Source organism: Rhineura floridana, chromosome 10 (genome assembly GCF_030035675.1).
Source record: "Rhineura floridana isolate rRhiFlo1 chromosome 10, rRhiFlo1.hap2, whole genome shotgun sequence".
Classification (NCBI taxonomy): Eukaryota; Metazoa; Chordata; class Lepidosauria; order Squamata; family Rhineuridae; genus Rhineura; species Rhineura floridana.
In genome coordinates, this window is record NC_084489.1 from 9,995,001 (window position 1) to 10,020,196 (window position 25,196).

The window sequence follows — 25,196 nt, forward strand, 5'->3', positions numbered from 1 at the left end:
TTGTTCATTTGCTTGGAATTTCCATAGTTAGGCCTGGTTCACATCTCATTTGAAAACCACAGTTCAATGTGAATCAGTAGCATGCTGGTGCACACGGCTCAAAAGCGCACTTCATTCCTCTCCAACTTCTTCCTTCATCACGACAGGCAGGAAAGAAGCCAGAAGTTGCTTTCATGTTATGTGGACCAGTTCCCATAGCTTACTTCCCCTGAACAAACAATGGGAAACAATACACTAAGAACAAACCTTGGCTTTAATGGGATTATTTTACTGCACATTTTAATCACGGTTGATTTGTTTTTATGGGATTGTTTTATTGTGTAATTTCAATATGATGTATTTTAAGTTATTCTGTATTTTAACAATGTTGTACAGTTGGTTTTTATGTTTTGTGAACCACTCAGAGGTACAGAAATTAATAATAACAACACTGAAGAAGCACATGTGATTTCTGCAGCTTGCTGCTCATTCAATTGGGAGGTCCACTTCCTATGTTGTGTTTAGCATTGTATGTTTAGCATTGTGGCACCTACCCTTTGGAATTCCTTCCCCTTAAATATTAGACAGGTGCCGTCTCTGTTATCTTTTCGTCACCAACTGAAGATCTTCCTTTTTCAACAAACCTTTTAAATTGTTTAAGTTTATCCCAGTCTGTGCTGAATTGCTTTTAAAGATGTTTTCATGCTTTTGTTAAAAGATGTTTTTAAAGATGTTTTGTTTTAACATGTTTTTAAAGATGCTTTGTTTTAATATATTTTAAGGTCTATTTTTGAAATGTTTTTAGTGTTTAGCATTCAAAAGCGTTTTTAGTGTTTTTGTTTGCTGCCCTGGGCTCCTACTGGGAGGAAGGACAGGATATAAATGTAGTAGTAGTAGTAGTAGTAGTAGTAGTAGTAGTAGTAGTAATAATAAGGATGAAATCCAAATCAGCCCCAGCCCTCCCCACTAACCTGCAATATTAGCAGAGGAGTACATTGCAGGTCTTTTTCTCAGCCAGCCCCACTTGCAATGTGAAGAAAATAAGGTACATTCGCTTTGTAATTTGCACTAGCCAGGGTATTTTTTAAATATTAATATCTCAGTACTATCCAATAAGAATAAATGACAATATTGCACAGATAATTTTTAAAAAAATCCAATGTTTTTGGGTGGTTTTATTTGTATGGGGCTTAAGGCTTATCCACACTGCCAACATCCTCCATGTGGTTGTGTATTTGGGTGCATAAGGAGGCAGGGAACAGCTGATTTGAACTTCACTGTAAATACAAGGAACACACAGTCATGTCTGTGACTATGACTAATTCCCCCCCCCAGTTGCTGCAATCACAGCCACCAGGCCCAGTTTACCATAGTTATTCTCTGTGCAGTAGGGATGGAATCCTCTCCTTTTTTATGTTTCGTTTTTAAGTGTGGCGGCAGGGTGGTTGTTAACAATCCGATTCCTTTTTCCTCCAATATCTTTCCATTTTTCCAGTCTGCTCTGATATATATTTATATATTGTTTGCACAGAATTATAGATATTATAATCGCTATTTATTCATGAGTCTGTACTGGTATCAATCTTTGTTGTAAACTCTGTAATGATTGCCTGTCTACATTCCTGTTCAAGTGCACTACAGAGCAGACAGATTAAAGCAGACAATAAAGTTAATGTCTTCCCCTCCTGCTGCTTACAACCAGCACTTCATTCCCCCCTGCTGCTTACAAACCTCGTTACCACCTGCTGCTTTCTGTTTGTCAGTTACAATCAACACTTCATTGACTCAGTGAAAGGGAATACATATTTGAAGAGCTCACATAGAAAGTTGATCAATAAAAGTATCATTCACACCATTGATGATTTCAAAGCGAATTAAAAAAAATGAATAAAAAGAAGAGCGAATCGGAAACCAGGTGTGGAGAGTTGCTACTTCAAAATTCTCTCCACAAAGATAAATATCAGAAATACTAATTAATCTGATGGCAAATTCAATTATTACAGGAACTGAGCCCGTCACTACTGTGCAGTCATATACTCACTTACATGACACATGGAGGAATTTGGTAGTAAAAAGAACGTGCCTTAAATCTGAGTGAGTATATTTGAAAATTTTTCAATGTACAGTGCTTTCGGCATTTCAGGATATGTATCCAACGACTGAAACCGAACAAGTGCAGGACCATGTTCAGCCAGCTGCCTTGGGTGTAAGTTACATTCAGTGGTGAATTCAAGGTGTTGACTGTGGTCTTCACACCTAGGAGTGTACTTCAGAGGCTTCCTCTCCTTGTATGAATCCTCCCCTTAAAAGCTGGCAAAAGAGCCCTAAAGAATACCCCTTCTTTAAGAGCTATGATCAGCAGTGGGAACAGCAGGGCCTATGCAGTCATTGTCCCAGGGCTATGGAAGAAGCTTCTAAAACTATGTAAAGGGCATACTATATGTTATATTGTAGCTCTGTGTGATAATAACCAAACAACACTCTCTCCATGGGACAACAGGAGGCAGTCCATTGCAGCAGAGAAGAAGCTTAGGAAAGGAGGTGTTCAGCACTTCACTGGCAGGCACTTTCCCTCTAAAACAATGGTGAAGAACATGGGGCCCTTTAGATGTTGTTGGACTCAAAGCCTCATCAGCTCCAGCCAGTGTAGTCAAGAGGTCAGTGATGGGAGTAGCTACAGCTAGAGATCCCCGGGTTCCCACCCCCTGCCCTAAAAACTTTGTTGGTATAATTTAAGGAAGGCACTTGAAAACTGGCAGTGCTGGCTTATTATGGGTTTCTCCTTTTAGACTTTTATGGCTGCAAATGAATTAATTCATTTTGTGATTTCAGTGTAACAAATTGCAGTTTTATTTTCAATTAGATGTGAATTTTAAGCCACTTCAGGTATATGAAAAGTAGAGTAATAATAATACAAGACAAATGAAATCAGCGCTGGGTGACATTTTAAAAAGTCTATGCAATTTTTCCATGCTTGATGCCTCTTTCAGAGCTCTGTAATATAAAATGATGCAGAACTCTTCATATTTTTTTAAAAAAGAAGCCCTTCCCTGAATTGTAACTATGACATAGCTTCTGGCTTCTTGTGCAGACGTTGTACTACTCCACTGACTGTTGCAGTTTTGCAAAAGTGGGATCCCACCCACTTCTGCAACCTGTGGAACTAGCATATTTGGTACACAAAATAAATATTCCGTACCACTGTACGTCTCTTACATAGAGTCAAGTACAGAACTGATGTGTTTTCCCAATGGTTTACCACCACATTCCAATTATTTGTTTTCCTGGGAGTGTGAGGAAAAACCCCTTCAACTGACAATCTGCCATAGTTTTATAGCTCGGAGCCTTAAATTTACATCCCACTGTCTAGTGCCTCCTGTGAGAGGAGAGTTTGCAGTATTTCTGAAGCATAAACAAGCAAGCTTTCTAGATGAAGCTGATCTGACTATGAGTTATAGGTATTATAACCACCGTTTCTTCCATTCCAATACCCTCTCCCTAACAGAAATCTTAATAGGCTTTTGAAAGCCTCCATTTAAAGCTGGCTGCATAAAATGATCCTTTGATGAAAAGGGATTGAAACAAGGGTTAAAGTAGACACTGAAAGGTTATTGTAGAGGGCACACTGGTCGTGCAATCCTCCTTTAATATGTGTGGTGTGCACCTGCGATAAGATGATTCATTAGATAAGGCCTCACTTTGACAAGCTCCATCGTTCAACCCTCGGGATAGTGATGGAACAATTCTGTATCCACCCAGTAAATATAACAAGGTCAGCATTTTTTCCTTGTGGGACTTGCATGATGAGGAGTGTGAGCTTCAGATGCATTTTTGTTTATGCTTTATAATAATAATTTTTTGAATAAAGCAAACCCCAACACATGACGCTTGAGGGTGCTCCTTTTAATAGTTAAATTCACTGGACAGAATAAAATATATGCCACTTCTGTCTGCGATAACATATTTGTGATATCGAATCATGGAGAAGAGAAGAAAAATTTATTGTTTCTTCATTTTTTTAATTATATGTCAAGAAAGCACAAATTTACAATCATTGGTTTCAGTGATTACCAAGAGCAACACCATAGTTTTGATTTCAAGATGTTAACACTAATACTGGGAAGAAACATTTATAAGAGGTTGGAAGGGTTTTGAGATGCTTGTGTAGCTTTTTGTATGGTTAAAAGAACACTGAAAAATATGTTTAATCAATTGGTTTCAGTGATGGTGTGAACATTATATGAAGGAAAATAACATCAAGAAGAATTATACAAATGATGGGGCATGTCATTTACTCAAAATCAAGGCCATTACATGATTCCTTGAGGAGAACCCAGTACCTTCGGTAGAGCCAGTGGCGGCTGGTCTACTAGGGCTACTGGGGCACAGCCTTTCGAATGAGAATGTCAAGCAATTTTTAACCCCCCCTCCAATTTCAAAGCTACATATTTTTCCTGTCCCACACACATTTTATAATTTCTTGAACTCACAGAGGCGTATGAAGATATTTCAGTCTGTCTCCTGTTATCTGCCCATTCAGCTCTTTGCACCACTCAGCCAATCCTAATCCAAAGGGATCCCTCCCAGGCCTGCCTGCTTATCAGCCCTACTAAGAAGGCCACCACTCCATTTGTTGTTATGAGGCTTATCCAGCACAGCCAGTATAGTAAATTAGGTAAGAGTCAGGACTGCTTTAAAAACAGCTCTATGTGGTAGCCTTAGCCTATATCAGAATCATACATTAGTTCTGAGCATGCTCAAAGCTGTTTTCCAGAAGGCCCGATCTCCTCATTGGTAACCAGAGAAGCAACTGGAAGTGTTTCTTACTTTGAGGAGGTTTTTTTTTTTTGGTGACCTTGCTAGAGAGAGAAAGAGAGTGAACACCCCTCCCCCCCAAAAAAACAGTGAGTCTCTTTCTATAATAAATATCTGTTTTACTTAATCATTTTGAATTTATTTTTGTGAACTGGGGAATTGGGAGCAGAAGAAGTGAATAGCTTGGGTAAATGTTGCAACAAACTCAGTATTAACAATTTCCTTCCATTAACTCATTAAAATCTGGGTGGAGTAGGGCAGGTTGATCTGAGCCACTTGCAATTCCCGAGTATTTTCCAGAGTACTTCCAGAAAAGGTGTGTGGATCTGCTTCCAACAAGTCTGTACCCTAGCTTAAGTTCAGAATATTTTCAATGCAGAAGAATGGGGGGAAATGCTGGTGTATATGTCTAGCTTGGTTTTTTGTGAGTTTTGTCTGTGATTTCTAAAACGAAAGGTTTGGACTCTGTGCCTATCTGGATATGACTTCACATCCTTCCCCAAACCTGGAAGAAATTCTCCCTAATCTCAGACATAATAGAGGGTGATTATGATCAGTGTGGTGTGATGTACTCTGTACATGAGCAGAGATTATTACTTCACATTTTCAGGACTGAGCCATGTATTGTATATATGTTCTGCTGTGCCTTGGCTCAATGCAACATTTTTTTGTCTATTGGTTGGAATACTTTGTTCTTTTAATTTAGAGAAAAAAGTATTTGGATAATAAAAAGTTAAGCTGATTTGCAGGGGGGAGGAAAACTGCACTCAACTGGAAGCAAGTGTTCCTCAGGTTTTAAAATGTGTGTGTATTTTGTTGTTTGATAATGGATGCGCATGTGCATGAATTAAAAAAACTTTTGGCATGTCGTATGGCTTAATCTCTAAATAGGATGTATGTAGTCCATCTTGTCTGAAAATCATACTTGGCTCTCTTACATGGAAGTTGTTACACTGTCCATAGATGTGCTCAGAATTGATGTTTTTAGTGAGGAGACAGAGGTACTCTGCATATGTGTAATGGCACACTTCCCTAAATAAGTGTTGCACAAGTCTTATGGTGATGAAAGAAGCAAGGTTTAAAATTGCAGCCTTACCAAGTCAAAATGTTACCAGCTGCTACTGGATAGAGCTATGTGTATGGGACTGGGTGCTTAGTGTTCTTGGGGGAAGTGCAGGAGGGTCTTGTCTTAAAATGAATGGCCAGACTGGGAAGGGCTGTACTGGCTCCTATAGGCCAGGTGCACATACTCCATCACGTGTGTGGGATTGTGGTGAACAATTATAATAATTATAGCAATATATACATCAATATCAAAGTAAAGGCTAATCTATTGCTCCCAGAAGGGTAGCGGCAAATTGCTATCTACAATATATATCCTATTATTTGCATGAAAAATGGGCAGCATCACTGTTTTCCCATTGTTGTTTTTATGTGGTTAGCAACTAATTAACAATCACTATAGAAACATCAAGTGGAATCCAGTTCACATGAAACTCTTTTAACAGTCTAAGGCTATGTAAGTTTACAAAATAGTCTGGTGTAGGGTGGAAACGTTATGTGAAATAAGTTCTGCTGAACTGAGGGCAGGACCTTTATGCAGAGGATTGGATTCAAGTTCCCATTTATTTCAATAGCCAAGCTTAGTAGAATATAATTCACTCCCATTGAAATAATGAGCTTTAAAAGTGCTTAACCTTGGTTCCTCATCAGCATCTGATTCTTAAAACCACTCTGATGATTCTCAAAATTAATTTCAAAAGGGGCTGTGCCAGTCAGTGATTCTAAACCTGTTTTTTCTTGGTATCAATCTTTCCTAAGTAACAAAAGAGAACTGTTGAATTTTGTTACAGACTTTCATGAATGAGCAGAGCAAAAATTTGTCAAAATGCATGTGTACATTTCTGAATCGTTTTGCGAAATTAGATGTGACATCAAAACCAAACTTTTCCTTATTTTTCTTATTAAAACCTCAGCACTCTAAACCTTTCTACTATTCCCTATTTCTCTATTCTCATGAAATATTATTAATTTAGTTCCCCTCCCATATATGTGCAGCTAGAAATTGCTGCCATGCATAAGGAATTCATTTCTCCCCAAAGATCAGTATTCCATATGAATTCACTATCTTCCCTCATCATCCACTCACCTGTCCTTGTGCATTAGTGACTAGTTGACCTGTGACCCCCTGTAGACCGGAGAGAGCATTGCCAAAGGCCTGCGAACTTGCTATTGAACCCATGGCAGCCGCTGCCGCTGCCGCTGCTGCTGCTTGACTTGCAAGAGGATTATTAACCAGCTGAAAACAGGAAGAAAAGAGCAAAGCGTAAGGCCACTGACAGCAACATAGCTGCTACACCAATATACCACTAATTGACCTTATGATATCAGCATGCCGTTAATCTGAAAATCTCAAACAGTGTTTGAGAGTCTTTTAAAATGTGTATATTATCAGCCAGCTTGATCCTAAACTCTCTGCAAGTCCTGTTAGTATCAGTGGAAATGATTCCACATTAAGTGAATCATGGTCAAGTAGAACATGGCCAAAGCATCTTTTCCATCTGTACTGAGTTCTTTACATGAGAGGTATTCACACACAGATTTGGAATATTTTTTAAAATGAAACATGGTGTTTTTTATTTAAATGTTATTTTTTAAAAAATTTAGAATTAAAAAAAAAGTTTGCTTCACCAGCTCCCAGGGTGGCACAGCAAACAGGCCTTGATTGGACTCTCTGCCACAACTTGCCAGTCGCGGGGCTGGCTTAGGATCTAGCTTCTGCCTACCCACTGTTTGGGCCGGAGCATTCAAGAACATTAAAGAGCAACAGAGGCAGGTAAAACTGGGCAGAAGTGGGCAGAGGGATACCTGTAGCTCATCCAAACCCTTTCAACATGGCAGATGGGTTTTTTTTTTATTGCTCTGCTGGATCTATTTCTGTTGTGAATTACAGGGCAAGAAAGAATAATGAAATATCTAATATTAAAAAAAGACACTGTGCACAGTCATTTGGCAAAGGAACTTTGTGGCTCTCTAGGATTACAATGATCAATTCACAGGTCATTTAATACTCTTTCCTCCTAAGGTGAGGAAACCAGTATTTGCATTTAAACGTAATAGTATAACATCATAGAAGCATGCATACCACAATATCAAAAGGTATGGACTTCCCAGGGACTTTAAAAATAGCTGGTTTTCACAGATATCTGCTCATTATATACATTTGTTGTGGCTGAGATATTTGCTGTCTAAATCTACTTAAAATCAAATTGACTGCTCTCAGGAATAAGTACAGTACTGATAGTGATATTGCTGATGCAGCCTGACTTGATTCAGTAAGAATTGACGCAACCTGAGGTGATGAGAACAGCATATCCTTCAACATTCATTCTGGTTTCACTCGTTTTGTGGCAAAGATTATGGGTGGTCTCAACTTAGCCATTTTTAAAGGTAGTGTGATCAAACTGGAAACCTAACCAAAACCCTGCCACTCCAAAACAGACTTAGTAAGTGATTACCTGTAGGAAAAGCATTTAAGCAGCAAGCAGCGTTATTAAAATGTGCTTTTCTGTGCACATCCATATATGCTGATAATGTCTTATTAGGATAAAAATGTGATTGAAAAATGTCAAGGGATACTTGTAGCAGTGGCATCACTAGCGGGAGTGTGGGGGGGTGCGGACCTCCGGCATGCGCCCTCCCAGGTGTATGGACGGGGGTGGCTGGTCTTGCGTGTGCAACCACCCACGCACTCACCACACGCTCCAGGCTGGTGGTAGAAGGCCCATCCCGGCTTCACCGCCAGCAAGCGGGTGCCTGCTGTCGGTCTTGCCCGCCTGCCTCCGAGGAGGAGTTGGCTGTGCCAACCCGGGGCGCTTCTTGGCTCCTTTGCCAGCCAACAGCATGGGGCGGGATGGCTCTGGGTGTCACCCCCCTCAGGGTGTCACCCGGGTGCGGTCTGCACCCTCCGCACCCCAGTAGTGACGCCCCTGACTTGTAGGACCCAGTCTATATTCACATTGTGAAGAGAAAGGGATATAACTGGAATGGGGCTAAGCTATATTTGCTGACCAAATATGTATGTTGATAAATTATTAAGAACATTCCCCTCACTGTGCTAACAATCTCTATGGGTAGAACAATAGGTGGCACAGAAATGCACAGAAGAGTAGGTGGCAGTAAGCACCTGTAGTAATGTTATTTCCAGTTTGTCTTCTTAGGGTGCTGTAAGTTTTTTTCAGCCTTGCCAGTACAAATGTATAAAATAGTTTTTTCTCAACCAGTTAAGCTGTATGCTTGCCCATCATACATTCACTCAAAGCCAAATCATATATATGACTTTAAGCTCATGGATGAAGGCATTAAATCCCAAAAATTGTGTCCCAGGTTTCTCTCTGTTGCAGCTTTTTTCATAGAGTCCGATGCTAGATCTTGTATTATGCTTCGAAGATATGGACTTCAGAATTCACTATCAGTAGCCAATAAGTCCTGCTCATCTTTATTATCCTACGTCTGTTAATTCTCAAGCCAAATATTTGCAAAATTTAACCCACCCAAAATACAGCAGGACATTCTCTCTTGCATGTTTCAATGTGATCTCATCAGCTTTTTCAGATAGGAGATTCAGGGGGACCCCTTACTCTGATGTGCTCATAAGAAATTTAAACAGAAAGCTATGTCCTATTATTTTGCAACGTCTCTTGAGATTTCTGGAAAGAGTAACAACTTCATATCCTGGAATTTCATCTGAATATTATGTTTTTCTTCTTTCTGATACAAATAAAATTACAGAAACTGTAATTTCCTGTAAAGGACAATGTAGATACATGTAAGAATCTTAACCAAGTAGATGAAAGCATGTTTTCTTATCTATTAGAGATACTCCATACTCTTGTATCATGTTGTATGTTAATTGCTCTATATGTTATATTGTGAGATCTGTTGACTGGATCAACAAATTGACTGATTGATGTATGTTTTAGATATATCTAAGATAATATAAAAGGACAAAGTATCATTGCAGGTCATCAGTAGAGTCAGGGTGCAACCTGATGGATGAGGGCATGTGTTTAATTGTAAAAAGATTCTTGTTGGGCTGGGTTTTACATTTTCTAGCTTTTCAGATCTTAATACTAGTCATTTACCAGAATACTGTACTATAACAAACACAGTTTTATGGGTCATACCATAAGGTGATAGCCGGGCAGCAATACTTGCCATTTAATAGTATATATAACTAGTCATGTTGCTGGACCAGAATGATGTCCTGGGCTTGCTCACAATACCAGCACAATTGTGATGTAGTATTGGCACATCAGTGTGTGCCACTTCCTTATAATGTTTTGCTGGTGCAGTAACACAGGCCAAACAAAATGGATATGCTATATGAAAATTCCAATTCTGATTTTATTTGATATATTCAAATGCCAGGTTAATTGACTTTGCTGCACTGTTCACCCTGAGTGATAAAACAAAGTAAGAAAAAGAGAGAACCAGAGGAACTATAGAGCTGTGCAGAGTATTTTTCAGGTTTTTTTACTTTTTTACTTTTATTTTCAAAATAAACAAAATATAAACATAACCAACAAAATAAACACAAAAGATCATAATCATATTGTTTGTAAATATTACATTTTGTTTATTCATAGTGAATTATTAACACAAGTCCCTTTTCCTTTCCTGCAGGATTGTTGAATATCATTCCTATCCTTTCATTTATTGGACCATTTAATAATATTGCCATATCCATGTGTATGCCATTGGCAGGGGGAATCCTTATATCTTGCAGATTTATATAATTGACAAAATCATGCCATACTGAAATGAAATTAGTCCCTTTACTTTGTCCTCTTGCTCTCTTTAAATTATGTTAGTTTTTCTAGTACAGCTATATCCCAAACTGTTTTATACCAAGAATATTTGCTCCTTTAAGGTCTTTCCAAAATTGTACAATAGTAATCCTTGCTGCTGCTAACAAAAAACTTACCAACTTCTTATTTTTAATATCAAGATCTTCACTCAGAAATAAATTCAATATTGCTAATTGTGGTGTCAATGTAATTATTTGTTGGGCTGTCTGTTCAACGTCCTTAATCACAGATGCCCCAAATCTGTGATTTTTTGTTCCTGGATTCATCAATGTTATTTTTCTAGGTATCAGATACCACTGATATATGATTTTCAGAGACAATTCTCTGCGTTTAGCTGCTACTGTTTGGTGTGGTGGCTTATTCCATTGTGTTATCCTCTCAGCCAAGAATTTATATATATTGGATGTCAGGCCCTTTGAATCCTCTGAATATGCTAATATTAATTTCTCAAATCTGGTAAACCTACGTGTTGCTTCTTTTATTTATGGATTATTAAAAAATTGATTTGTTCCCATAATAACCATGGGAATGGGATTTCCTGCTTGGTTGATATTTTAATTTATCTTCTCCAATGGGCTTTCCATTCTGATAAAAATCACAGAGATGATATAATCCCTTGGCATACCAGCCCTTAACATCATACATACAATTTTTTTTGAAAAACAGTCGGTAGGAATTAGCCGTTTCAGTGAGAAGAAATATATTCCTCAAACTCCCAATATAATGCAAATATTAACTTTGTTTGGCACAACTGTGTCTCCAGTTGTTTCTTTGGCACCCTTAGCTATTGCTGTTTCCTACCTGGATTTCCCATATGAGATATACTACAAGAGCTACACAACCAAGAATTACACCAGTACTATATAGCTAATCAGATATGTCTATGTGAGGATGCCACTGGAGGAAAGTGAAGGCAACTGAGAATGAGGATAAGTGAGGGTAATATGAATGGATAAATTAACATTTTTGCAAAGAGTGTTGAAAAACTGCCAAAAAGGTGAGCTGGTTTGAGTTACTACCAAAACTAAGTAGTTTGGACTAGGATTCAAACAAAACTAAAAAGGTTAAAATCCAAATATACAAAATGTACATAATTCTTTGTAAATCAAAATTATTGTATTTGTTTTAGTGCCCATTAGAACTATATTGTCACAGGCAGCATTTTTTTATCCTCTTTGGAGGCTGAATGTCAACAGGGACCAGGTGCCTCCAGCATTCTCAATGACTTTACTATAACTGGAGCTGGATATGAAGGGAATGCCCAAGGATTTACACTGTAAGGCAGCCATGTAGAAATTGTTTCCACAAAGAGCCCTTCCTACATACTTTCATATGATTCAGTGCCAGCAAACCACCTACTGCCAAAATGAACTGCAAGTCCTGATACAGATGCAGCTATGTCAGGGGTCTATTAGAGATGCTGCATAGGGTTTACATTTACTAGGCAGGGCTGCGACTGATTCAATTTCAGCCCTTAACAATAAGGTAATTTAAGATTTTGTTAAAGCTTTTTAAAAGAAGTTCAGGGAATGGCACACCAGCTCTTCTAAATGTTACTGAATCCTTAATGTATTTTGTCCAACTGCTATCTGTGACCCATATATCTTTCAAAGTTGCATTTATTTAATTTTTATTGTATTTTACTCTGCTCATCTTTGTTCAGTCAAAGCCACAGTTTGGAAATCTTCTGAAGCTGATGAGGGCAGTTGTAGTATGAACGTAGTGTCCAATTCAAGAGGTCACTGAAGAAAATGTACCATTGGTATCACCTGAAGGGTGATTTTCTCAGGTGGTCCGACATCATGTGGGATATAGCGCCATCTAGCGTCCGAAGGCAAGAATGGATCAAAGTCAAGACCTGGGGCATCGAGCCCCTCCCACTCCAGTTCATTCGTGATGAGACCGAAGTGAGATAGATATCTGAAAAGACAGAAAAGGCCAACAGGCCTAACAGCAAGGAAACAGTGTCCCAAAGCATAACCCAAAGATTGCAAGCATATTAAACAGGTCCAAATTGGTCTTGACTTGGCGAAAAAGTTTAAATAGTATAACTCTGAAGAGTGATAATTAGTAAAACCCCAATATCCTCCAAAAAGGGAGGGCCGTGATGTCGGACCACCTGAGAAAATCACCCTTCAGGTGATACCAATGGTACATTTTCCTCAGGTGGTCCGACATCATGTGGGATGTACCAAAGCAGCCCCTAATAGGGAGGGACCGCCTCCTGGCTACCCATCAGAAATAACCTTTTGTAACACACACCTCCCGAAGGAGGCATCAGCAGAAGTGTAATGGTCTATCTTGTAATGTCTTATGAAAGAATTTGGGGTAGACCATACAGCCGCTCTGCAAATCTCTGCTAGAGGAGCATTGGTTGCGAAGGCAGCCGTAGTGGCAGCTGACCTAGTTGAATGTGCCGTTATGTTACAAGGCACTGGCAGCTGAAGGGACTCATAGGCCAATGCAATACAGGCACGCAACCAACAAGATAACGTACAGCTGGACACCTTTTCCCCCAGAGTACGTGGGTGAAAGGATACAAATAGGGAATCCGTTGACCGTATGTCCTGGGTGCGAGACAGGTAGGTCTTGAGGGCCCTCCGGGCATCTAGCAAGTGCCAGGCCTTCTCGAGCGGTCTACCAAGACCGCCTTGAGGGCTTCGTCTCCGAAGAGTAAAGACCCAGAAAAGGGTGCTCTTGACAAGTTGCCCTTGGCCATAGAATCAGCATCCCAGTGCCTGAGCCAAAGGGTATGCCGAGCTACCACCTGTGAAGCTAGGGCACGCGCTCCCAGCTGGGTGGCATCCAAAGTGGCGTCAGCTACGAAGGCCGCGGTCTTGTGTAATTTTACCAGGCCCTTGCGGAGCTTGACAGGGTCTGGTTCAGGATCATCCAAGAGTTCGTCTAGCCACACCATAGCCGCTCTTGAAAATATGGAAGCTGAAGCAGACGCCTGAATAGTGAAGGCGGTAGCCTTGTGGTTTTTACCCAAAGTGTAGTCCATGCAGTGTTCAAAGGGGTCTTTTAGTTGTGATTCCCCTTGTTTTGGAAGGACCGATCGCGAAACCAGACTAGAGACTGGCTCATCGATGCCTGGAACAAGCAAACGATTCATAAAGTCCGTGTCCAGTGCATAGAGCATTTTAGCCATAATGGAAAAGCGGCGTGCCTGCAGAGGGTGATCCAACTCTTCCTTGGCCAGTTTGCCAATGGGGTCCGGCACAGGAAGGTAATGATCTGTTGATTTTGGAGACTTGAGAACTTTAGCCCCTTTCATGGGGGGAGTTGTAGATTCAGGCTGTGTAGTCTGAATACCTAATGTGCCCAGAGCTCTACGAGATAGGGGAAGAAAGTCGGCCGCATCAAATAGGCGACATGAGGTGTCCTCCTCGAAGTCTGCCTCATCACTCCATTCATCCCCTTCGGCCTGAAGAGAATAATCCGGGTCCTCCAACCCAGGGATGTCATCTCCAATCCTGCCTCTAGCAACATCAAATGGGTTGGGCGAGGGGAGAGGTATCACATCAGAACAGCCACATGGGGCTAGGGCACAGGAAGGGCGCAGTTCGCTGTGCTGGGTCAATGGAGCTGTTTGGACTCTCGACTGCTCTGATAAGAGGCTCAGCATATCTTTCAACTGCAAAAGGAATTCAGGAGACAACTGCAGTCCTAGTACAGAGGCTGGTAGTTGTCCTGGTAGCGGCTCAGCAGGCGGTTGCCCTTGTGGAGGAACAGCAACAGGGGTCTCACTGGTTTGGTGTGGCAAACTGGATTGAGAAGGGCAGACCACGGGCTGGTCAGGAAAACCCTCGAAGTCATCCTCAGACGACCCAGCTGGAGAGTGAGAGTGCTGTCAATTGTTCTTGGTTAGCAGCCTCAGAATGTGGTACAGAAGTGGAATGTGTGCGCTTGGTGGCACTGTGGCTAGACAGGTGTTTAGTTTTAGCCACGGCCTTGGAGTGCAGCTTGGGCAGTTTTTGATTGGCAGACTTGTGATGCGAGGTCTTGCAGGGTCTCTTTGCCGCAGACGAATGTGTCTCTGGGCGTTGATCCACCATTCTGAGCGCCCAGAGATGCGGTATATATATATTATAACCAACACACGCACAGAGGTGGGGTGTGTGGTGTGGCGAGGGACTATCATTAACACACGGTATATATGACACCAACACGCACAGAGGTGGGGGGTGCGGTGTGGCGAGGGACTATCACCAACAGAGACACTGTCATAGAAATTAGCCTTGCAGGCTTTTTCTTTGAGACTTGTGTGAGGATTTAAAAGCTTGGAGAGTCTGACTAAGTAACTATACAGTCAAGCAAGGAGAACAAAAAAGGTGGGAAAATGGGGCAAATTAAAATGGCGCTGGCAAAAAGGGCGGGAAATTAAAATCAAAATGGCAGCAGGGAAGATAAAGGAGCAATGGTGGACAGGGAGAGGGTTCCATGCACTCCAAAAAGGCCTAAAACGGCAGCGGTAAGTGCCAGGCAACAGTTGGGGGGGAGGCAGCAACGCCTGTAAGTGCCCCCCAAGCCTGGAAATCAAGGCGCTGGTGGTAAAAACGATCTAAGAAAGCCGCAGAAGCGAGCTCCAACCACCGCTTGGCAAGGAGGCAGCAGCCTTTGCCACAGCCAAATAGCAGCCACCGCCAAAAAGCGGTAGGCAAAGGAGCCGCAGCTGCGGCTCCTGGCGAGACAAAAACAATAAAAAACGGCTGCCGTCTGGGAAGGAGGCGGCAGCAAGGTAAGGTAAGGGCTGAAGAGAGAGCCGCAGCTGCGGCTCTCAGCAAAGGCTCGTCTCACAGACAGGAGCCCACACAATAAAAAACGGCCGCCGCCTGGGAGAGAGACGGTGGCAAGGCAATGAAGGGGCTGAAGAGAGAGCTGCAGCCGCGGCTCTCAGCTAAGGCTCATCTCGCAGATACGGGAGCCTAAAGGGGAAACGGCAGCCGCCGGATTCCCCAACTAAGGGACTGAAAGAGGGAAGCAAAAATGAGTCAAAGATAAAATCCCCCCCAAAAACGTCCCAGACAATACAAAAAGTGGGTGAGGGAGGGAGGGAGAACAAGAGGAAAAGTCACAGTCCCACACACTCAATTACAAACTTAGCAATGCTATAGAAGATCCAAACACCTCGAATGAAGGAAGGCAAGAATGAACTGGAGTGGGAGGGGCTCGATGCCCCAGGTCTTGACTTCGATCCATTCTTGCCTTTGGACGCTAGATGGCGCTATATCTCACGTGATGTCGGACCACCTGAGGAAAAGATACTAGTTCCTTCCTCCCTGGGCATCACTAAGGATGAGGAGGGAACTGAAGGTTTGACAATCCACCCAGAAAGCTATGGTTAGGAAATTGGTAGCTGTGTCTTCTCAAGCAGGAAGATAGGTGAACCATGGGATTCAACAATAGGCCACTTTGCCATATGATTTCTGGATCACCTCAACTTTTCAGGCTCAGCAGCTTGTGTAGATTGACCTGGATCTATCTTGCTGCAAACCATATTATTCTGTTTCCTTTCCTGATCCCATGAGTAAGTGACTTGACTGGGTGCAGTATCCTGGAGCCTTACCCTCATTCTCCTGCATCTCGGACTGAGTTTCCAATCTGAACTGTTTGCCTATTAGGTATTGTTGACATTTCCTGAACAGTTTGCAGACAGCCTCTTGAATGATCACACTCTGTGGCTCATAACAGCATCTAAAGTACCAGGTCTTAAGAACATAACATAAGAAGAGCCTGCTGGATCAGGCCAGTGGCCCATCTAGTCCAGCATCCTGTTCTCACAGTGGCCAACCAGGTGCCTGGGGGAAGCCTGCAAGCAGGACCTGAGTGCAAGAACACTCTCCCCTCCTGAGGCTTCCGGCAACTGGTTTTCAGAAGCATACTGCCTCTGACTAGGGTGGCAGAGCACAGCCATCATGGCTAGTAGCCATCGATAGCCCTGTCCTCCATGAATTTGTCTAATCTTCTTTTAAAGCCGTCCAAGCTGGTGGCCATTACTGCATCTTGTGGGAGCAAATTCCATAGTTTAACTATGCGCTGAGTAAAGAAGTACTTCCTTTTGTCTGTCCTGAATCTTCCAACATTCAGTTTCTTTGAATGCCCACGAGTTCTAGTATTATGAGAGAGGGAGAAGAACTTTTCTCTATCCACTTTCTCAATGCCATGCATAATTTTATACACTTCTACCATGTCTCCTCTGACCCGCCTTTTCTCTAAACTAAAAAGCCCCAAATGCTGCAACCTTTCCTCGTAAGGGAGTCGCTCCATCCCCTTGATCATTCTGGTTGCCCTCTTCTGAACCTTTGTGAGAACCAAGCCTTTACAGGGCCTGAAACTTAAATATGCAATACATTATGAAAACCATTGTTCAATCTATCTGAACACTCTAACCTGTACATTTGTAAAAATGGGGCTGCAGTCCTATGTACACTTATATTGGGTTGTGATTTACTTTTGAATAAACTCAAGACTGGATGGAATTTTCTTTTGAGTTAACATGCTTCATTTTTGGGTTGTAAGAATTGCTTCCCACTTTTCACAGAACTCAGGTACTTTGAAAGTCATCTCGCATTTATTTGAGCCCACTGTCAGGCAGCATAATTTGTGACCTGTGCAAAGTAAGCTGTGGGAATCAGCCCAGTATCTGCAACCAGAGAGCAAGGAGAGGTGACCTCCTCCTTCTAATCACTAGATATAAGATGCAGAAAATGCCAAATTGTAAACAGAGGCTGTGTATAAACACCATACATTTAAACACCCCTCCCAAAGAATCCTGGAAACTGTAGTTTATCTTTACAGAGCTACAATTCCCAGGATTCTTGGGGAGGGGAAAATGTGCTTTAAATGTATGGTATATATTAGGGTTGGGTGTGAAATTTGATTCAGTTCGCATTTCAAGCAAAACCTATCAAATTTGCATTTTCTGAAACAATCTGAGAACCAAAACACAACCATCCTTTGAAATTTGCTCTCATCCGAATTCTGCAATGCAGTTCACCAACCAATGTTTACAAAAATGCATATATATGAGAAGTGTGCATAAAATGAGAGTGAAAATAACATACAAAAATGCATTATTAGATGAGAAATTGCTTGCAAAAATGTGTACATTAATCAAAACTCCCCACAAAAATGTTTATTTGGAGAAATTTGCACTAAAACACTGGAGAATTTTCATGAGAACTTTTTTTAAAATCACAAATTACTGCAGAAATGTGGAGAACTGATTTTAAGATTGGAAAAATGAGGAACTGAAAAAACAGAAATTAACACCATCTTTCCATCCCTAGTGTATATGCAGACAGAGCATTTCCTCCCTCTACTCCCAAGGTGCAGAAAACGGAAAATCCACAGATAGAATGACTGTGGTTCACCTCCTCTCTGGTCTATAGATATTTAAAGCCTGAATCAGGGATGGAGAACCTGTGTCCCTCCAGATGTTACTGGACTACAACTTCCATTGTGCCTGACTATTGGCCATGCTAGCTGTGGCTGATAGGAGTTAAGAGTCCAATAATATCTAGAAAGCAACAAACTCTCTCCACCCCTGGCTTAGATAAGTAATTGTAGACCCACTGAAAGAAGGATGAAGAAAGGGAATGAGTAAGAATGATGAACCTGTATAGGTATTCTACCACAGGTGGACATGTGCAAAAGCAGCCAGAATTAAAAACTGTATACTATTTTTTCCACAGCAAATTGATAACCTGAAAATCTGTACATTTTTCATTAAAACTCACATTATTGCTTTACAGTACATAGAATCTTGCTCTTCTATAAGGCATTGTTGATAGACAGATGAATTTCTTCATATCAAGTTTTTCCTACTTTTATATCTTGACTGGAATCGCACCAAATATTTATAGACCCTTTAGGCAATCTTTTGCACTATATAAAACAAGGATTTTTTGTAGTGAAAATAATAAAATGTCTAAGTTTCTCTCAGGTCTGATTCTGATTTCTTTCAAGATTCTGATTTCTTTCAAGTGGATGAAAACTTGCAGCAATCACAGTAAAGTATAGGAATAAGGCCCTTTGGCTTCATATGTACTATAGATATTAACATGGCAGAGCCATTTAAAATCTCAATGTCTATTGGAAAGATTGATGTTTTACTACTCTGTACCTGATTTTTATCTATACTCAGAATGTGTATCTTTTTGTTTTCCTTTTGGTGTACCTCAGAAATTCCTCCTCTGAAGGTACACTGTTCAGAAGCCACTAATGAGCCAGGAATAACCCAATAAATTGTAAGAGCCTTATTAACGTCTTTGTTAGTAGTTGTGTAACTGTATGGACTTCAATGGACCTAAATCACTTAGATATGAGCATGAAGGGAGAATTTTTTCATTGTGTGAGGTACAGTGAGGGGAATCATTGCTACCTGAAGCACAATAATGTTTTTCTCAGGCTCACTGTCTATGTGGACATAGCACTTGACTGCACACTGTTGCCATCCCCCTTAGATTGTTTTTCCCTTTGAAATGTGGTCACATATTCAGTCATGAGGTGTTTTTATGAGCAGGCTGTGGTGTTTCAAGAAAGAAACCACACAGCAAATGGCATGTATGTAAACACTGTTATGTTTACATGGATTTCAGTCTCAGGAACCTTAACACAGTAACTTGTACAACTACCTCAATTATGCTTGTGAGAGCTCAATGAAGGCAGGCTTTGGCAGCAAAAGACATTGCTTACTTGTACAACAGTTCGAATCCTTTCCTCGTAATACAAAACAAGAGCCAAATTTTTATCCTCAGAAGTGAGAAGAGAACATGACCTCATGTCGTTAGCAAGGGGGAAAATCTCAAGGTAACACTCTGAAAACAAGGCAAGAGTTCTTACTGAGAGCAGGTACTGCTTCAGTAAAACTTCCTTTTATCTTCCACATTTCTGTCTCCTAATTGTAGTTTTTTGTACCCGTGAACAACATGTAGATTGAATGTTCATAGCTGGCTATAATTAATCACAGTGACATAACTTTTTGCTAAGCCCATATTTAGTGAAATAGCCCCCTTCCCCACAAAGGAAGTTGATACAATTTTGTACTAACGTAGACTTGTAAGAGTAAGTAAGAGTGGGAATTTCTGGTAGCAGAGCCAAGAATCAGAAGGTGCAGTGCTTTGGTTAATTTGGATTACTTCTTGACAGAGAAGTCTTTTCATGCTGTGAGATACCTGAACCTATGCTGAGCCCAGATGATAAGATGGGATAAAACTCTAAACATATAAAATATACATTTACCAGTAATGAGTTCTACTTTAATTCAAATCACACCTAAATAAAAAAGTGAGATGGCCAGGTCCCATAAATGGATCAGCAGCCAGTATAGCTGTTTAAACTGTTAGGAAAGATATGCTTCCTATAGCTGATCCCAGTTAACAACTTAGCATTTGTATTTTATATTAACTGAGAAAGCTACAAAGGAAACCCAAGTATCACACAATTTAGCAGTTTGGTCCAGCCTGTATGCCTAGGGCTTTGTTGGTTCCTGCTCCCCAGCTCAGCTGAATGAGGCAAAACCATCCCAAGGCACTTGGAGGTCCAACTGTACAACTGTATGGACTAGAATAGCATTTTCATACTGTGGACTTGCCTTGTGGCACACTTGCCATAAAGACTGACCACTGCTGTTAAAAAAATGCTTTTCTAAATCCTGTTGAGAGTACCACAACACCTTCTGGTATAGGTAGTCTACTCTAGGAAAAGATTATAGAAGATTATAGTTTAACATGTAAATGTATAAACAACTGATTATATAAATAAAAGAATAACCAAGCTTCCTTGTAAAATTAAACAATGACATTTTTCTTGATAGTCATGTCCCACAGGCTTATTTACACTACAAACTTACATTGGTTTTACCAATATAACTGTCATGGCTTCTCCCAAACAATCCTGGGAAAATGCAGTTTGGTAAAGCATACCTTCTAATATTTCACAGATAAAACTAGGGACACATTTGTAATACTCCAGTTCTCAAAACAACGAGCTCCTCCGCCATCACAGTTTTACATTGCCAAATGTACTATTTTGGCCACTTGTGTAGTACTCATTCACTCTCCTGCACTGATTTAAAACTCAAGAGGGTTTGTTCTGTTGGTTAAAGATACACTAGAAAAGCTTAATTGTTTACAATATGTTGTCACCAGCAGTTCAAAATATACCTTAATAAACTGCAGGATTATGAAATGGCAGACTTTGAACTGCCTGGTGCCTTAGCATCATGTGCATGCATTTACATGCTTGTGCACTAGAGACAGGATACATCCACTATTCAGTAATTTAACTCCCAGAGAACCTGGAATGAGGGGTGATGATGATCCCTAATCCCCATCACATAAATACAGTTCCCTGGGAGGGGGAATTACTACTGTATAAGTTTGTTTTTCATCGAGATGTTAATACTAAGCCTCTGACCATATTATCTTCTTTATCAACACTGATTAGAATTTTCACATGGCAAAAAGGGTCATTGGAAGGATCTATCACAAGCTCAGGTGACAATGAAGTGATCTGCCCCAAATAATACAAAAGTGAAAACATAATTTAAATGAGAGCACCCTTCATGTCTTAACCTCAATTAAATGAAACTGGGTATCTCAAGCTCACCACTGGTATATTTACTAGCTTTTAGAGTAGAGTATTTCACAGTACCCCCTCTATGATGCACACCTTAATGTGGTGAGGGGGTTTGAGAGTGTTGAAGAAGCTAAGAGCAATGCTGTCAGGAGTCTAGACCAAGAGGCTAGATTCCTAGCAGGGGCACCCAAGGCAGAATGGTCAAAGCTGAGACACCAGACTAAGATGCATCCAAACTCAGAGGAAGGCAATGGTAAACCACCTCTGAATATTTCTTACGACGAAAACCCTATGAACAGAGTATCCAAAATGCAACACGAGATAGTGCTGGAAGATGAGACCCCCAGGTCAGAAGGCACTCACCGAGCTACTGGGGAAGAACAAAGGACAAGTACGAGTAGCTCTGTGACTAATGACACAGCTGGGTCAAAGCTGAAAGGAAGCCCAGAGGCTGATGCGCACAGTTGCGAAAGGAGAGTCTGGAGTTGTACGACGCACACAATAGGAACATGGAATGTGAGAAGCATGAACCAGGGAAAGTTAGAAATTGTCAAGTAAGAAATGGAACACATCAACATTACAATATTTGGTGTGAGTGAACTAAAATGGACTGGAATGGAACATTTTCAATCAGGTAACTACAAAATATTTTATGCAGGAAATGAGAAATTAAGAAGGAATGGGGTTGCTTTAATAGTGAGAAGTGATGTAGCAAGAAAAATTAGAAGCTACAATGCAAGGTCTGAGCGAGTTATATCAATGAGATTAAATGGGAAACCTATCAACATAACAATCTTCCAAGTCTATGCTCCGATGGCAAACACAGAAGAAGATGAATTGGAGAGATTTTACACAGAAGCACAGGAAGAAATTGATCACACACCAAAACAAGATGTGCTGATAATCATGGGGGATTGGAATGCAAAAGTAGGGAACAGAGAAGAATTAGGAATTGTGGGGAAATGGGGCCTAGGAGACAGAAATGAAGCAGAAGAAAGACTTATTGAATTCTGTGAAGCCAATAATTTGTTTCTTGCAAACACATTTTTTGAGCAACCAAAAAGATGAATGTACACATTGACATCACCAAATGGTCAATATAGGAATCAAATTGATTATAGTATTGGTAGCAGAAGATGGAGAAGTTCCATACTTTCTGCAAAAACAAGACCAGGAGCAGACTGCAGTACAGATCATGAACTGGTCGTATTGAAAATCAGAGTAAAGCTAAAGAAGACCAACAAAGCAATCATAATGCCAAAATACAATTTAAATAACATCCCAGAAGCATATAAAGATCAAATAAGGAACAGGTGTGAGGCTTTAAACTTACTTGACAGAGAACCAGAAGAACTAGGGAGTGAAGCCAGAGATGTTGTCAGGGAAGAATGCAAAAAGACAATACCTCTAGTTAAAAAGAGAGAAAGACCTCAATGGATGACTGAAGAAACTCTTAAAATGGTTAAAGAGAGAAGGAAAGCAAAAGCAAAAGGAGATAGAATCACAGTCAGAACCCTAAATGCAACAATACAGCGACTAGTATGTAGGGACAAAGAGAACTATTACAACAGTTACTGTATAGAAATAGAAGAGGACAACAAAAAGGGTAGAACAAGAGCCCTGTTCCAAAAGATTAGAGAAATGAAAGGGAAATTTAAACCAAGAGTAGGGATGTTGAATAATCAACAGGGGAACACACTGACTGACCGAGATGAAATAAAAGGAGGATGGAAGCAATACACTGAAGAACTCTATAAAAGAGATGCCAGGATGACAGATTCATTCATGGAGGAATCGTATGATGAAGAACCAGAAATTTTAGAATGCGAGGTGAAAGCTGCTCTTAAAATACTCGGAAGAAACAAATCACCAGGAATAGATGGCATACCAATAGAGTTGCTACAAGCTGCTGAGATTGAATCTGTCCAAATTTTGACAAAAATCTGTCAAGAAATATGGAAAACTAAACTATGGCCCACAGACTGGAAGCGTTCCATATACATCCCAATTCCAAAGAAAGGGGATCCCAGGGAATGCAGTAATTTGAACTATTGCCTTAATATTCCATGCAAGTATAGTAATGCTCAAGATTCTATGACAAAGGCTCTTACCATATATGGAGCGAGAAATGCCAGACGTCCTAGCTGGATTTAGAAAGGGAAGAGGCACCAGAGATCATATCGCAAACATACGTTGGATAATGGAACGGAGCAAGGAATTTCAGAAGAAAATCATCCTGTGCTTTATAGATTACAGCAAAGCCTTTAACTGTGTAGATCATGAAAAACTATGGAATGCTTTAAAAGAAATGGGGGTGCCACAGCATCTGATTGTCCTGATGCGCAACCTATACTCTGGACAAGAGGCTACTGTAAGGATAGAATATGGAGAAACCGATTGGTTCGCCATCAGAAAGGGTGTGAGACAGGGGTGTATTTTATCACCCTATTTATTTAATCTATATGCAGAACATATCATACGGAAAGCGGGACTGGACCAAGATGAAGGAGGTGTGAAGATTGGAGGGAGAAATATCAATAATTTCAGATACGCAGACAATACCATACTACTAGCAGAAACCAGTAATGATTTGAAACGAATGCTGATGAAAGTTAAAGAGGAAAGCACAAAAGCAGGACTACAGCTGAACATCAAGAAAACTAAAGTAATGACAACAGAAGATTTATGTAACTTTACAGTTGACAATGAGGACATTGAACTTGTCAAGAATTATCAATACCTCGGCACAGTCATTAACCAAAATGTAGACAATAGTCAAGAAATCAGAAGAAGGCTAGGACTGGGGAGGGCAGCAATGAGAGAACTAGAAAAGGTCCTCAAATGCAAAGATGTATCACTGAACACTAAAGTCAGGATCATTCAGACCACAGTATTCCTGATCTGTATGTATGGATGTGAAAGTTGGACAGTGAAAAAAGCAGATAAGAGAAAAATCAACTCATCTGAAATGTGGTGTTGGAGGAGAGCTTTGTGCATACCATGGACTGCGAAAAAGACAAATAATTGGGTGTTAGAACAAATTAAACCAGAACAATCACTAGAAGCTAAAATGATGAAACTGAGGTTATCATATGTTGGACACATCATGAGAAGACATGATTCACTAGAAAAGATAATAATGCTGGGAAAAACAGAAGGGAGTAGAATAAGAGGAAGGGCAAAGAAGAGATGGATTGATTTCATAAAGGAAGCCACAGACCTGAACTTACAAGATCTGAACAGGGTGGTTCATGACAGATGTTGTTGGAGGTCACTGATTCATAGGGTCGCCATAAGTCGTAGTCGACTTGAAGGCACACACCAAAGTCAGGATCATTCATACCATGGTATTTCTGATCTCTATGTATGGATGTGAAAGTTGGACAGTGAAAAAAGTGGATAAGAAAAAAAATCAACTCATTTGAAATGTGGTGTTGGAGGAGAGCTTTGCACACACTATGGACCGCAAAAAAGACAAATAACTGGGTGTTAGAACAAATTAAACCTGACCTATCACTCAAAGCTAAAATGATGAAACGGAGGTTATCATACTTTGAACACATTATGAGAAGGCATGATTCACTAGAAAAGGCAATAATGCTGGGAAAAACAGAAGAGAGTAGAAAAAGAGGAAGGCTAAAAAAGAGATGGATTAATTCTATAAAGTAAGCCACGGACCTGAACCTACAAGATCTGAACAGGGTGGTTCATGACAGATGTTTTTGGAGATCGCTGATTCATAGGGACACCATAAGTCATAATAGATTTGAAGGCAGATAACAACAAGATGTGTGTGTGAAAAAGCTGCACACACACAAAGTTTAATAATATAAATCAGAATATGGCTTAATAAAATCACTTCAGACAGACTGAATAAATACACTGAACTTCAAGCAAACTCCTCAGACCAAAGGGAAAAGTCTGTGTGAGGGGGTCCATTGACTCTAA

General features: G+C 40.5%; 1 protein-coding gene across 7 annotated transcripts in view; it reads right to left on the reverse strand.

Annotated features, from left to right (window-relative positions):
• The window catches only part of POU6F2 (POU class 6 homeobox 2), a 502,018-nt gene that overhangs the window by 56,684 nt on the left and 420,138 nt on the right, over positions 1–25,196 (reverse strand). For all 7 annotated transcript variants that reach the window (XM_061586055.1, XM_061586054.1, XM_061586057.1 and 4 more), the window contains one exon: positions 6,944–7,093. In XM_061586055.1, the coding sequence (XP_061442039.1) occupies positions 6,944–7,093 (150 nt within the window). The remainder of the gene's footprint in view (positions 1–6,943; positions 7,094–25,196) is intronic.